The 15482-nt window shown below is 33.0% G+C and overlaps 2 protein-coding genes across 3 annotated transcripts; one reads left to right on the forward strand and one right to left on the reverse strand.

The window, feature by feature from the left end:
- The first annotated feature begins 747 nt into the window (after positions 1-747).
- On the forward strand, positions 748-4713 carry LOC111710929 (prostaglandin E synthase 3). Of its 2 annotated transcripts, none has more exons than XM_023485146.1 (4): positions 748-855; positions 2023-2209; positions 3543-3726; positions 4297-4713. In XM_023485146.1, the coding sequence occupies exons 1-4, from the start codon at positions 845-847 to the stop codon at positions 4449-4451; spliced, it is 537 nt and encodes a 178-aa protein (XP_023340914.1). In that variant the 5' UTR covers positions 748-844; the 3' UTR covers positions 4452-4713. The 2 variants fall into 2 exon arrangements, with proteins under 2 accessions (XP_023340914.1, XP_023340908.1); XM_023485140.1 differs by lacking the exon at positions 748-855 and adding an exon at positions 909-945.
- Positions 4714-5676: 963 nt separating this feature from the next.
- Positions 5677-13598, reverse strand: LOC111711064 (transmembrane protein 161B). The gene is made up of 10 exons (XM_023485313.1): positions 13389-13598; positions 12910-13003; positions 12154-12272; positions 11242-11307; positions 10722-10794; positions 10329-10449; positions 9699-10015; positions 9038-9163; positions 8449-8571; positions 5677-6782 (listed from the first exon to the last, which is right to left on the reverse strand). Exons 1-10 carry the CDS (start codon positions 13490-13492, stop codon positions 6663-6665), a joined length of 1263 nt encoding a protein of 420 aa, XP_023341081.1. The 5' UTR covers positions 13493-13598; the 3' UTR covers positions 5677-6662.
- Between the last annotated feature and the right edge of the window lie 1884 nt (positions 13599-15482).

Below are 15482 nucleotides of genomic sequence, written 5' to 3' on the forward strand. Positions count from 1 at the left end.
ATTCATTCTTAGATTGAAATGTCAAAGGTCTACGACATCAGGTGCAAAGATTTCTGGATGAAAATGAGTTTGTGGCAAAAACTGAGTTACTTTGAAAAGTAGCGACTTTTGAACAACTTCTCTTGTGCACCGGTTCAAGTTGAAGGGAAGTGGTTTAACTAAATCTATAACATAGTGCAACTAATTCTCCCTATAAATTACATTTGGTCCCTGGAATTCAATTCACTGGATTGATTAAACATATCGAAATTATAAATACCTAAGTTTTCTATGCGAAATCTAGAAAATGTAGATAATCTAATGATTTATGGTTTGAGCTAGAATCGCAATGATAAACTTCATAGTTTTCACATTGCTATTTTAAACTGACATGAGTTTCCAGAACAGATAATTGTTGCGATATTTAAAGTTTTTAATTTTGAAAATCATAAACTTTTATCATATTTTTATTCTTATTGAATATGTCCATGTATAAAACATTGAAAACCCGCGAGAAAAATAAATTAAAAAATACAAAAATATAAATTATGCAACAAACAGTTTGTTAATTGCTTCTAAACACAAGCATATTCTAGTTAGTTTTTGGATAAGAATTCAAATCCGTTTTTTCTCAATATCATTTGCGAGTTAATTATCCCCCCCCCCCCTCACCCTCCCAAACTTATATATTCCCCTGCTAAAAAAAAAGAAAGTTGAGAAAGCTATTTATTTCCGGCAGCAAGCATACACACATGCCGCAGCTCATCTGACCCGTCCGGCTACTACTTACTAATAGTGCACAGGAGAAAGCCGGGGTATCTGGGAACTCAACAGAAAGTATCAGATTATTCTAGAAATCACAGGAATGGCTGCAAAGTAAGTATAAAAACATTATATACGCAATAAAACGCTTGATAAACTAAACTAAAGTGATCAGTTGAAAAGTAAAAATATGACTGAAAACAGGTGATTTTCGATTATATCCATTGATTACGAACAATCACGTTTTTTCAGAACGTCTTTGCTGCTTGGTTTCAAAAGTTTCAATTCTTATTTTTTCCGCATAAATTGTTATATTTTAAGAACAAATTTGTTCAATTATAATTAAAAAAAAACCGTAGGAGTAATTTCAAGTGACCCTACATTGAAATTAAGTTCTACGGTACTGTAAACTTTTATCTGAAAAACATTAAGAGAGAAATAGTCGCTTTTCACTCTTCACGTACAATTGTTAGATCCTGATAATTTCCTTCATTGTATCTGCAGCGAAAATCCGCAAATCACTTTTATGTGTACAGAAAACACGATAAACACGGACATTCCAATCTATAATGGAGGATATATTTTCATATGTGAAATTACGCGTTCGAAGTTCTTTAACAAAACTACACTTACTTCTGAATAAATGGCAATTTTTAATTGAGATGTGATTGAGCTACTCAGCTTAGATCGATATCCTTAGCTAAACTATTGAATTCAAGAGCTAAGGTCGTTCAAATCAGTAAATATTTTAAAAGAAAGATTTCACGACCTCTCATTGGTCGCAATCACAGTTTTCTGACAGTTACGGCTGAACTAAATGAGAGCACTAGAGCTACAGGGTTACCCACAAAGAATGAGACTTCATAGACGACTGAGGCTTATATTCATGCACAAAACCATATTTAAAATTTAATTAGTCTTATTTGCAGAGTCTTAGGTCGTCATTAGTCTCATCTTTTGCGGGGAAAAAGTTTCATACAGTGAAACCCTTAATAACAAATACATCGGAAGAATTTATCAAATGTCGTCTTGACAATTTTTCAATTAGTTTTATACTAAATTTCGTAAATTTCAGTATTTGAGAAAATAAATAAATATTCATGAATATGCGGGAACAGTTTTGAAGAGTTCCATATAATCATTTAATTAGAAGACTAAATATCTGCAACATTCCATTATCAGAAAGTGAAGAATACGACATTTGATGAATTCTTTCGATGTATTCGTTATTAAGTGTTTCACTGTAGGTTATTTTTAGATTTTATAAATTTACTGTTGCAGGATTCCTCCACCAGGGTGTACCTGGGCCCAGAGACCTAAACACATTATCCTCACCATCTGCCTCACGGACGTGAAGGACCCCGTAATCAAGGTGGAGCCTGGGAAGCTCTACTTCAAGGGGGTCGGGGGTACAGAGATGAAGGAACATGAAGTTGAAATGGTTTTCTTCAAACCGATTGATGTCGAGGTATAATTCAGGTTTTCAGAGAATCAATAATACTCTTGGGCGCTCCGCACCTGCACTCTTTCATGAAATAATTCTAGCCTTAAATGTAACTTTTCCTTTGCACCATTTTTTGTCGTTCATTCTATTAAAAAAACATTTTTATTTTGTATTATTGTTGTGTTTTTATTATTAACTAAAATTTCAAAACCGATTTTTTTAGACCCAACATTTTTATCGACTGCCATAAACCCTTCTTGTGTTTATGTGAGTGACCACAAAAAAACTGGGCCCGATTCGTACTTTTAGTAATTTAATTTATACAAAGAAATAGACAGACAATCCAAATAAACATGAATTAGATCAGAAACGCGCGACATATATAGTCAATTTAATAAAATAAATAATAATAATATGTTCAAAATACTTTGAATTCGTCGCGGGCTTTCATTATTTTCTGAATCAGATTTTTTAAAAGAAATTATTACTTTAACTAGATTTCTGCCGTTTAAGGTATTCTAAAAATTTAAATTGAGTTTGAAAGTTGATATTTTAATGAAACCATAATTTGACTCCAGAGGTTTTAAATTTTTTCTTAAAAATTGTCTCAATTGGATTCAGGATTAATAATTTATTAAATTAAAAAATATTTTTTTATCAAAAGATAAGTTTGTAAAGATAACATTTAGGGTTAGCCAAAATGAATGAGACATGACACTGAAAATTCATTTTAAGTACCGGACTGACTTTTAGGCTGCTTGAGAAAATTAAACAGTATGATCACAGAGTATGACGCGAAAACGGGACTGTACACCAAATTAATGTGATAATACTGACGACCTAAAAACAACATGACAAAGGAATTGAGTCTTTGCCACAAACTCTGATTTTCTAATCATATATCTTTGCAATCTGATATTTTATAAACCTGTGATATTTCAAACTTGGATTATTTGAAACTAGCTGAGGTGCCCGGCGTTGCCCGTGAATTTTTTAAAATCAAATTATTGAAGAAAAAAAATTTCAGCCCATTCGGACCAGCCGTTTGGCTAGCTATAAATAACATACAAACATATATATATATGAGCGAAGAGCTTTATTATATTTATAGAAGAACTTATAGTTTGAAATGTCTATGGTCTAAGATATTGGGTTGCTAAGATATAGAGGTTAGAAAATCAGAGTTTTTGACTAAGACTCCAAATTCTTTTACTGTATAACGATAAAATTGCGTCTTCTACTTTAAGAGCAAATCTTAAGGTCAAAACTTATGTATGAGATAGCGCTGAACTACACCACTGTCTGTCTGAGTGGTGTGTGGACTGTTTCAGAATTTAAAAAATATCCATTTATTTAGAAATCCAAGTTTGGAGTTCGTCCCCGTGAGATCTCGTTTGTACTGGAGAAGCAGGAGGAGGGCCCATACTGGGACCGGCTCCTGGAGACCAAGGTGAAGCAGCCCTGGCTCAGGGTGGACTTCAAGAACTGGAAGGACGAGGATGATGATGAGGAGGAGGGAGGAGCTCAAGGACAGGATCTAGGTAGGTTACAACAAACAGAAGTTTATTCAAGAATACAGATCGTTTACAAAACAGAGACTTTTAACTTTCTTACATTGTATTTATTCGCAATTTTTCTCAAATATCTTTACGTTTCATAACAGTCATTCAACCGATCTTATATATGCAGGGTATCCAAATAAGATGGGAATTATAAGAGACGACTTAAAAATCGTCTTCGATTTCCGATAGTTGTTAAATGACATAAAGTATATAAATTAAAGAGTGTAAAATGTACACTGTACGTCTTTCCAAAATGGTGTTATTTAATTAATTAGAATCTAGACAAATTTTTCTCTCTCTCAATTTTGAAGGTGCAAAATGGTAAACCACATTTTGGAATTCCTACGACTATAAATTTTAATTATTAACTGTTTTAACTGGGATCTATTAAAATTGTACTCAAGTAATAGTACCGCAAGAAACAAAGACGATATATGAAGTTGCACTAATTTCCCATGTTTTTTTTGGGACACACTGTAAAAAAAATAGGATCCTTCCTACGACTCTGATACAGCTTAACAAAGTATCTAAGTATCATTTTTATTTCAGAGGAGATGATGAGACAAATGGGAGGATTAGGAGGCGCCGCCGGAGGAGCCGGAGCCGCAGATATGGGAGATCTAGCAAAGAAAGCATATCAGAGACCAAGCTTAGACGATTTGGATATTGATGACGAGGAAGACGACATGCCAGATCTGGAGTAGAGAACTATCAGCGGCATTTTGCTCTTTGCGGCATCCATTTTTCAATTTTCAATGACTTCAAGATCCAAAACGAGTTGAAAATTGCTCAATTCGCTGCTAATTTTACTTTTGTTATTATTTACCGTCGAAAACGATTGGAACATACATACACTCATTGATTATACATACATTATTGCCATTTAACATGTTATGACATATTTTCTTAAACCTGTATAATTGTTTGCATTTTAGTACTTTGATAAATAAAATGCTTGTTTTGCGATTATGGTTAATTACAAGAGATCATGTACATCATTTCTGTGCTGAAAGTTAGGTATAAAAAATCAAAAAAATCAAGTGTAAATTGCAAGTTGCGTACAATTTTAAAGACGCGAACGAACAAAAGAATGTTGCTTGTAAGTTTCACTTTTAATTTTAAGAATTTCAAGACCGTTCCACTAAATTACCCTTTAATTTTCATTGACAATAATTGTTTTAAAAATTAATTATTTTCAAATGTGGGTGTGTTGTATAAGTAACATGCAGAACTAAGCAATTGAAGGACAAAAAAGAAGAAATATTCTCTTACTTGTTGCCTAGAAAACGTTTAAAGGGTACCACTCTGAACCGGAAGCGCAATTGTCATTATTGGGGGGGAGGGGGAGGTCGCTTGATATTATGTTGTCAGTTTCTTTAAGCATATCATTTTTTTCTTGAATTTAGAAAAGAACATTAAACCTTGAAAAGTTTAGATTGTATAGTCAAGTAATTAAACCTATGGTAATGTTACATCGTCCATGGGCAACATCAACCCCCCCTACTGAACTTCTGACCTACTAACTTTCCGACCTACGCCAGCTGTTTATTTTTGTATTATTTAAGTATTGTGTTATGATTAAGCCAATTTCTGGGCCGAGCGCTGCGGCTAGGACAGGCTGGGGGACCGAACGCTGGCGTTGCGGCCACAAGTCCATCTAGCATCTATAAAACCACTTGCTAGTAGGACAAATGTGTAATATAGCGGATTTAAATCTAGAAAACGTGGACGGATTTATTTATAAAAATAAATTTAAGATATCGAAATTTACACATTTCTAAGATCTCATCAATTATAAACGTGAAATAACTCAGGCTACATTTTAAAAGGCCCATAAAGAAAGCTTATTGATCTTAAAATATGTACATAAAGTTTAGATATATTAAACCATTAAGTCGTCTCTTAACTCTAATTTTGATGAGGTTAGTATCTACGGTATCTCTTTATTTTCAAGTATAAAAGAAAACTGAGAATCTATAAATAAATAACAAATAACAAGGGGGGTGGTCAATTTAACAAGATATTCAGTCCTCAGTACAAAGATAGAAAAACATTTAATGCCCAAACTAACAAGAAAACTTGGGAATATATAAATACTAATAATCGACTGTCTTTCCTCCACGTTGTAATCCTCAAAAACGGCTGTACGATATCTAAATAAATTCTGTTCTCTCAGAATTTTGAAATTCCCAAAAACAAATCTTAAATCCATGTTTTGCCTCGTAATAGAAATATGTTTGAAAAATTACAGTGAATTGTCATAGGTGTGTAATGTATAGGACATATGTTCATATAATGTACGTATGTAATCCCCTTGGTTAACAAATTCAGCAAAACTTAAATATTTCGAGAGATTCATAACGATCATAACAGTTTTTCAGCTCATTGATTGATTTTATATTCATTGCACTACTTTGTATTCTAATATGTCCGGGTGTAAGACGGGTTGAGATGGTATTTAGCTCCGGGTGTAGGATAGGTTTGAGAGATAATCTCTGGGTGTGGAATAGGTTAGAGAGATATTCTCCAGGTGTAGGATAGGGTAAAGAGATATTCTCTAGGTATAGGGTAGGTTAGAGATATTCTCCATGAATAGGATAGGTCTAAGTGGGTGTAGGATAAGTTTCAGTGAAATCTTTTCCAGGTATAGGATAGGGTTTAGTGATATTCTTCAAGGGCAGACTTAAGAGATAGTCTCCAGGTTTCTGTTATGGTTGAGAGAAGGAAAGGATATCTTATTGTAGTTAGCAAGGTTTGAGTTGATTTCATAATTTTTCAGGATTTGTGAGAGAAAATTAGTTCAAAGTCGTTAAGTTGGGAACCAAGTTAAGAAGATCAGAAGACCCGTCCATATCTATCCAGTCTAACATTTTACATATAGTTCTAGGAGTATTCCGGAGAAAGGTTAATTGTCTTTAACCCTTGGAGAAGTAGGTTTGATATCCGATCCCTATAGCAGAGGATCCAAACCAAGCAAAGCAGCACCACCACGTAGAGAAACCTGAAACAAATGTGGTCTTTGCATTCAAACATTTAAATATGGAGCATGATTTCCGTTGTAATACATGTTACTAACCTAAATATTTTTAGATTGATTTGACCAACATTTTTGTCTAAATTTTCCGGACTAGGAATTTTCTCTTTATTAATTAAAATAAAACACCAGAGCTGAAAACTTTAGAATGATGGATATCAAGATTAATGCTTAAACTCCTGGTTTTACTAAACCCGAGATTATTTTAATATGCATTCGATTTCCAAGAACGAAGTATAAAATTCAACCAATCAGCGTATCATGTTAAGATGTACTCTTCAACTTTTGAAAAACCGAGTTTTTTACTGGTGTTAATTGTGTCATATCAATTGAACTAAACATCGATTAAATAAATGTAAGTTTTGGATTAATGTTAAATAAGACTCGTTTAAAATGATTATAGTCCTAAAATGTGATAATATATATTTTTTAATAGGGTCATATTAACATGATTAAATTTATATTTGCTCAAATGCTCTAAAAGCCGGCTTGTGAACAGCTGACTTTAATTCAATCTGATATTAGTTCAATCGATATATTATTGTATCTGTATTTGTTATCAAACGTAACTTTTCTACAGTGGGCATATCTCAAAAAGATGATTAGGAATAAAAGTGTGTAGATTGGATACTCAGATTAAGCGATCAGGATTAAGGACAACTTATTCTAAAGTTTTCAGCTCAGGATAAAATAGATTTAATCATATATCATTAATCCTAGTTCAGTTTAATTGCACTAAAGTCATTTGATGAGAAACCCGATTATATTTCAATTAAACTGTATTCATTGAACTAAAGTTACTTATTTAGTCATATTGATTATTGATACAATGTCTAACAGAGTTACAAGTTCAGAGAAGAAAATATAAGGTCGTCTTTGGTGCAAATTAACTTTCCTAGTCTGCAGAATAAAGACACCATGCATCCTGTCCTATTGGATGTTGAACGAAGGTAAAGTGCAAATCTACGAGGGGAACATATTTTGATGAATTTACTTGGGAAAATAGAGATCTAAGAGACATTTGTATACATACGTAGGTATGAGATACAAGAGATATGAGAGTTAGCTATTAGACATTTATCTATGCACAAAAAATGTCGTAATGTCATTAACTCCTCCGACGTTTAACTTAAATTGAGATAGCCATTTGATTAAATTCTTCTAACCTAAAAATATAATGTAAAATACAGGGAAAAGAGAGAAAATAGTTTAATCAGAAAATCGTTGTTAATTTCCTTCTTCAGATACATTTTTGTTTATTTGAAAAGAATTATCCGCATTTCGGTAAATATATGAAAAATAGATAGGTCAATGTTAACAGTAGTGGTATATGGGACCGAGAATGACACCTTCCCAATGATTTAATGAAGAACAGTAAATTTAATGTTCTAATGGTAACATGAAACAATGAGCTGAGCTTGGAGGGCTACGTTATACTAAAACCCAACATAAATAAAATAAAATCCATGAAAATTCCAGTCCTCATGTGTGAATTATTAACAAATAATTTTCCTCCAAATAAAAAATGAAAATGGTTTCAACAACGCCGGGGAAACATATTCTGTGGAATTGATGGAACATTTTTGATAAGGATGATAATTTCGGAGAAATATATTCATATTAAAAAAAATACAGATCTCCCCCACCCTACAGTTCAAGGTTCCTACCGGAGAAGGTTCCGTCGCTGAGCACTCCTCCTGTGGGACGGATAGATCTCCAATCCATGATCCTCCTCCTAGGGTTTTATACAGCAAACTCAGATACAGGATCATAATCATCGGAGCAATATACTGAACAAATAGGGAAATTATAAATCGATTAATCAATCAATCAGTAAAAAAATTAATGTTTCTTTATTTCCGTTTAACAATATTTTCAGATGATTGAGAGAAAAGTTTACAAACTCGTGAAATCTTTGGCAATTAAAAAAACTAATTAAAAAATGCAGGAATCGTTCCATTAGAAAAAACACCTAAAAAACATTCGTTCAAAAATTTAGTACTAAATGGAAATCAGAGGCGCAACTAGGGAATATCGTCAAGGGGGTGGGGATTAATTTTGGTATTCATTACGAAATTGTTGGGACGAAATTTCAAAATTTTGAATATTTTTAAAGAAAAATCATGTAATTTGCACCATTTACCACTGTTTTGGTAATTGTCATTTTGTAAATTTCCCCTTTTCAATGTCTAGGGTAGAGCCTTTGCACTTTCCCAATCCTTGTTGATTGTACATCTGATCAGTTAATAATCCTACCTGGAGAGTGACAACACAGAGATAGTAGAAAACCCTGATAACTAGTCTCTGGAGATCAATATTAGAGATCTTTCCAGCCTCTTGCTTCAACTCCGTTACTTTGTGATATGCAAGGTTCAAATAGCTCTGAAATATGAATAATAGGATATTAAAGGGAAATATTTCTCTTAAAGGGACTATCGGACGTAATTTCAAGCGACTCTGCCGGCTGAATTCACTACGGTCCCCTGTAAACCGTAGCCTTAACAAAAATAACGAAGAACTTTTTGTTATTCTCTCTGACAATTGGTTACTTTTAATTGCGGTTTGTCTATAAAAATGATTTTCGTATTTATGCAGCTGAGACAAAGAATTCGGGGGTGGGGGGGTGTTACTAAAAAATACGTGAACAGTTATTAAATTATGATTTATATGATAAATATTCAATATTGGGAGGATTGCTTTTAATTGTGATTATTACATAAATGTGTAGGTCTTTAAAGTTAAACTTTTTTATTAATAGTTTAGTATAATTTAATTTGATTATGAAGTTTTTAAATTTAAAATCAAGGACATAATTTTCTTTCTAAGAAGATGTTTGTTTGAATTGTAGTTCAAGCCTTGAACACATTTTTTTTAATGATTACACAAGGCTGTAATAACGCTATTAAGATTGACTGACCTGTAAGTATGTTGGCATAATAAAGAGCCTGTACAGAACGGTAGCGAATATTAGATACAGTCTCATACTCTCAAACTGATCCTCTGTCATGAGCGGAGCTGACATGTTCCTGTATATCCGGTTTGTGAGTGGATCCCTGGTCAGAGGACGGATCCAGAGTGTGGTGAGGAGAAGAGGAGCAATGAACCCTATATGAAGTAGGACGGATCGTACACTGCTCTCACTATACTTGAGAGAATCCCAATGCATCCTAGCAGTTCTCAAACCAGGGAAGGTGAAGAGAGCTCCGATCAGACCGCACCATAGTGCCAAACATTCTCATGTACTGGAAAAAAATATATTGTTGAAGAGGTGAGGAAAGATTTTTCCAGAAAATGTTTACCCTCTAAAAAAGATACCTAAAAGAGTAAAGGACAAATTTTTTTAAAGCGTTTTCCTTTCTTCATCATAAATTAACAACATTTGATTTCCTTGGTCATTTATGTCATACAAATATTACAATCGCGTTACTTATAATATAATATTATTCTTCGTATTTTTGAGTTATATGAACTTTGAGAACCGTTTTAAAAAATAAGAATGTCAAATTAAACGTTTAAATTTTCTTAAGATTATATAAATTATTTTAAAGTATCCCTAATCCAGTTTCCAGAGTACTCTCGTCCACAACTAGAACCAGCATAGCAAACAGTAAATACGCTCCACCCATCACTAGCACTAAAGATCTTTCTCCGCCCTCCTCACCCTGATATTAACAGTTAACAATTACAATTAACAATTAACAATTAACAATTAACAATTAACAATTGCAATAACAATAACAATTGCAATAACAATAACAATTGCAATAACAATAACAATTGCAATAACAATAACAATAGCAATAACAATACCAATACCAATACCAATAACAATAACAATAACAATAACGATAACGATAACGATAACGATAACGATAACGATAACGATAACGATAACGATAACGATAACGATAACGAAAATTTAGAAAAATTCCAATAAAATTGATCCGACCCCCGTATACCAGAATCCTACCTCGTTGGATGCTTTTTCTGGGAAAAGGAACCCGTAAAGTTCACTAATCATATTTAACAGGTTCATTTATTATGATGTGTGATTTCACTAGAAACATGCTTTCATGACATATTGTAAAACATCATATTTTTAAAAGTAAAAGTAAAGTGGTTCCAGGGGTGTATATTTTCCAAATATAGATGGATGCAGGGGTGTATATTTTCCAAATATAGATTGATGCAGGGGTATATATTTTCCAAATATAGATGGATGCAGGGGTGTGTATTTTCCAAATATAGATGGATGCAGGGGTGTATATTTTCCAAATATAGATGGATGCAGCGGTGTGTATTTTCCTCAACCCCCCTTCTTTTAAGAAATTAGATTTGTTTGCTGGGGAAAAAAGTATGAAAAAGCCTGCCTTTACATGTCCAAATTTTTCATTTTCCCCCATTATCTTTAAAAAAAGGAATCTTAAAAACCATTCAATTAATAAGAAAGTATTAAATTCCTAAGAAAATACGTGATGAGAGAATATGCAGCAAAGTCCAGTAACCACTGGTATTCGGAATAATATCTGAAAATAAGATTAATTATATTTATCATAAATCGATTAATAATCACACTTTAAATGTTCCCAGAATCCGAATTTGAAGAATTTGAACTGCGTCTAGAGGCGGTTCAAAAATGGTTGGTTCAACTTGAAATTTTTATCATGTTTCAAGGTTTGGGCCAACACGCAATTTAAATCGGTGATTGGCGGTTTAGCGACGCGGTTCAAATTCTTTAAATTCGGCCTTCGGTTCTCCTCTCCCTTTTTTTAAATATATATCTAGCTTGTCTGTTTGTTGGTTTATAATTATATCCAACTAGCTAGAGGGCCCGGCGTTGCCCGTGAAATATTTGTTTAGCCTTTGACTCCTCCCGGCCACCCATGAGTGTCCACAAATTTTTTTTTAGCCCAATCGGTCTAGCTGTTAGGCCGGCTACCCGCAACATATATATAGAGTGTCTTGTTTTATTATATAGATATACGTCTAGACGAGTTTTTTTTTAAATGGAATCTCAATGGGATTTTTCTTAAATGGAAAGACATGTTCTCGAAGGTCTTGATTTCTAAAATGAAAATGAAAAAGAGGCTTAATCTATATAATAAAACAAGACATTCGTATTTATATATATATATGTTGCCTATAGCCAGCCAAAGGGCTGGAACGATTGGGCTGAAATTTTTTGTGAACACTCAGGGGTGGCCGTAGAGAGTTAAAGGCTATAATATTTTTTTATTCAATTTTTTTTTCACGGGCAACGCCGGGCCCTTCAGCTAGTAATACATAAGTAGGAAATAAATAAATCAATTAATAAAACGATCAATCACACAGCCCCAGATCAATGTTTTTTATCTTATCTTCCATATCCCTACCTGAGCTGAACCAGATCTCCTACACTAACATAGGTTTTATCCAGGTTTAGATCAATATTTCTGGCAACATTAAACACACCATTTCCCTGGGGAACCCCGTTCTTCTCCGCCTGACGAACCTGGAATAGGAAATTTGTATCTCAAAAATAAAAGTTCTTCCGTTCAAAACGATTTATTTTAGAAAGCACTGATTTTTTATGTTGAGAAAATAACCCCTGTTTAATTTCATGATATACTAGAAATCAGCCTTATAAAACTATTAAAATTAAACCGCTATCTGGGGGAGAGACACCTATTAAACGTGATATTAAAAGATTACTAAAGTTTTGACCTTTGATTAGATTAATACCAATTTAAACCTCAAAAACCTATGGTTATAATTCTGCTATTTTAATGTTTTAAGCTCTAAAGTTTCTTTCTAAAAAGAAAAAAACCGTGTGTTGAGAAATGTTAAATATTTTTATTAATTTCTCAGAGCTGGTTTTCAGATTCAAATTCCTTTTAAATTAATACTCAAATTGCAATCTTTAATAATGCCTCCCTATATCATCAAACGAATCAAACGTGTTTACAAGCTTTTACTCAGCTTTCAATCGATTTTCACAGAAATTTCATTTTTTTACAAACTTTTCATGAATTAAGTAAATGTAAATATGAAATTACTGTATCTGATTCTTAAAAGGGGGGGGGGGATTTAGGAGATTTATAAAACTAACATAATTTGTTTTCTTGTCTTAAAAATAACTCTGACTGAACCTTTTTCTTTTCTCTTTTATCCCTGATGGGAGGAGGAGCAAATACTCTCAGCTCCTCGTCTGATGGATGCAGATACCGGACTAGGCCAGCAAACCTAGGGTTAACAAATATTATTGAAGAACATGCATGATTCACAACAATACCCTTTAAACCTTTATCTGATCATTGGAAGATACCGGATTAGGCCTTCAAACTTTGGGTTAAAAATATCATTAATGGGATCTTCGTTGTAATATCAATTCCTTTTTAAGAAGAGTTGAATGATTCACAACAGTACCCTATAGACCTTTATATGATGAATCTGATCATATATGGAAGATATTGCCTTTTAACAAATCTTTTATGTATGCCTAAAAAATGACAGTAATATCAATTTGAAGTATCAATTGAATCGTATTTCAAATCCATCCAATTCCCCAATCAATTTTGTGATCGCATAAAACCCTTCTAACTTATTTATATCAGAATCTATTTCAAACCTTGATGAAAGAAGCCACCTAGCCAAGGAAAGATGAGGCCCAACTCTTGACAATACAGTAGCCATCATCATCGTAATCACAAACTGAATTCCTAACACTGCCATAATTGTCAATATTGATTTCTCGTCAAACTAAATTTCTTGATTTTCCCAGTAGAATGTCGGACATAGATTTACATCATACTTTAACTGAAATAAATAATTTAAATAATTAATGTAACAAATCATAATACACTTGGTAATTTCGTAGAGAACGATTTTTGGGGTCCGTCCTAATATACGAATTTTTGTCTTAACCTAACCTAACCCTAAAATAGTACAAAGTAAATAATAATAATTTTGTCAAAAAAAATAAGCGGTCATGTACAAAATTGATAGGAGGGGGGGAGTCCAAAAATCGTTCTTTAGGACAGACCCATACATGTTTTAAATAAATTAAAATAATAACGATAAAATAAAATTGAGTTTCGTTCGACAATCGACTGTAGGGCCGGTTAGACCGGTTGTATTCATCAGCTGTTTCAATCTGAGGGAGACTGCAGTTTTAATGTTTGGAGTTTTATCTCCCTAAACTGAAACTCCCGAAACCGACTGAAGAAACTGAATGAACCAGATGTTTGAAATATAAACATTGAAAAACTGGAATAAAGCTGTTTAAATATATGTAGAACGGGTTAGGAGGTAGATATATAATATCCGTATTTCTCCTGAATTTTTACAGGACAAATTAATCCTGATCCCTGATGCACTCTTAGCCTAGCTTTCTGCTAAAATCCCCTGAAATATCCTCTCTCTTTTCAATTAATTCCTGTCCTTCTCACATGAAAACTAATTTTCTCTTTTCATTTCTCGATCCTTCAAGGCCGCGTATACAGAAATCTATAATGGGGGGGGGATGCACAAAGCGCCCCCCCTTCGGAGCTCCGATGGATCCCTGCCCCCTTCCATTCTCTTCGCAATTTTCTTCTCCCTGCAACCTTTTGGCTTTTTCTATGTATTTCTTCATTATTTAAATTGTTTATATTTCTTCCCTTCCTTTCCTACATTTTATCAAATTTTATCAGCTTCAATTTATTCCCGTTGCAATTCGACATTCTCTTCATCTTAGTTTCCATTCCCATGCAGTCTGTTTTTCTTCGCCTTTTTCCTTTATTTCCTCGGCTTTATCCAGGTTACCCGAAAAATAAAACTCTCCATCAGGCACGTATCAGAGGGGAGGGGGAGGGGACTATTGGGACTCAGCTTTTTTTTTGTNCCGAACAATTTTCTGAATACACTCCTGTACTCTTTTCTGCAATTTTTTCCTTCTTTTTTTGTAACTTTTCATTTTCTATTATTTCTCTTTGTTTTAACTCTTAACCGAGAAAAGGATTTAAAAACTCATCAAATATAAAAGTAAGGATTGGGCATTCTAAGTAAAAAAGACTATATAAACTCAGAAAAGTGTAGAGATTAAAATTATAGCTGTTCCATTTCGGAAAATATTTCGTTTCTAAATTTTTGCATCTTAGAAATAATATATATTATTCTAAATGAGCACAATTGTCCATTTAAGTGGAAAGAGATGGTCAACTTTGATATATCATATTTTAAATGGATCAAGAATTCTTGAAAACAAATTCAAATCTGTATAGAACATTCAGTTTAAACCACTTTTCAACCTTGAATATTCAGTTTAAACCACTTTTCAATCAAGAATATTAAGTTTAAACCATTTCCCAACCTGAAACATTAAGTTTAAGAAAAATTTAGTTTAAACCACTTCTAATCCTAGAATTTTCAGTTTAAACCTTTTCCTAATATAGAACATTCAATTTAAACCACTTCCCAACCTTTTTTTGGAAATATTTTTTATTTTTGTTAAGATATTTGGTTTTAATAGGATTTACATGCATAATTCAGATAGGTTTAAGATTACGAAAAACAGATTTTACAAATATATGGGCTATATCTAATACTACAGCAATTTGTATAGTTAATAAGGTTCTAGAAAAAAACGTTAGGTTTATAGGGTTTAAACTTGAAACTAAAACAACATTTGTTTTTCTAAGTTTCGGAGACATTTCTTCTGCATTATAATTGCAGGAACAATAAA

Source organism: Eurytemora carolleeae, unplaced genomic scaffold, assembly GCF_000591075.1.
Source record: "Eurytemora carolleeae unplaced genomic scaffold, Eaff_2.0 scaffold32, whole genome shotgun sequence".
NCBI lineage: Eukaryota > Metazoa > Arthropoda > Copepoda > Calanoida > Temoridae > Eurytemora > Eurytemora carolleeae.

What these genes read in the sequence shown, in the direction of transcription:
- LOC111711064 (XM_023485313.1), bottom strand. Translation starts at nt 13,492, where the DNA reads ATGGCAGTGTTAGGAATTCAGTTTGTGATTACGATGATGATGGCTACT. An exon ending in AGGTGGCTTCTTTCATCAAG is followed by an intron (nt 13,004 to 13,388) that starts GTTTGAAATAGA and finishes TGTTAACCCTAG; the next exon opens with GTTTGCTGGCCTAGTCCGGT. An exon ending in GGAGATCTGGTTCAGCTCAG is followed by an intron (nt 11,308 to 12,153) that starts GTAGGGATATGG and finishes TCTTATTTTCAG; the next exon opens with ATATTATTCCGAATACCAGT.
- LOC111710929 (XM_023485140.1), top strand. An exon ending in TCAAACCGATTGATGTCGAG is followed by an intron (nt 2,210 to 3,542) that starts GTATAATTCAGG and finishes CCATTTATTTAG; the next exon opens with AAATCCAAGTTTGGAGTTCG. An exon ending in AGCTCAAGGACAGGATCTAG is followed by an intron (nt 3,727 to 4,296) that starts GTAGGTTACAAC and finishes TTTTTATTTCAG; the next exon opens with AGGAGATGATGAGACAAATG.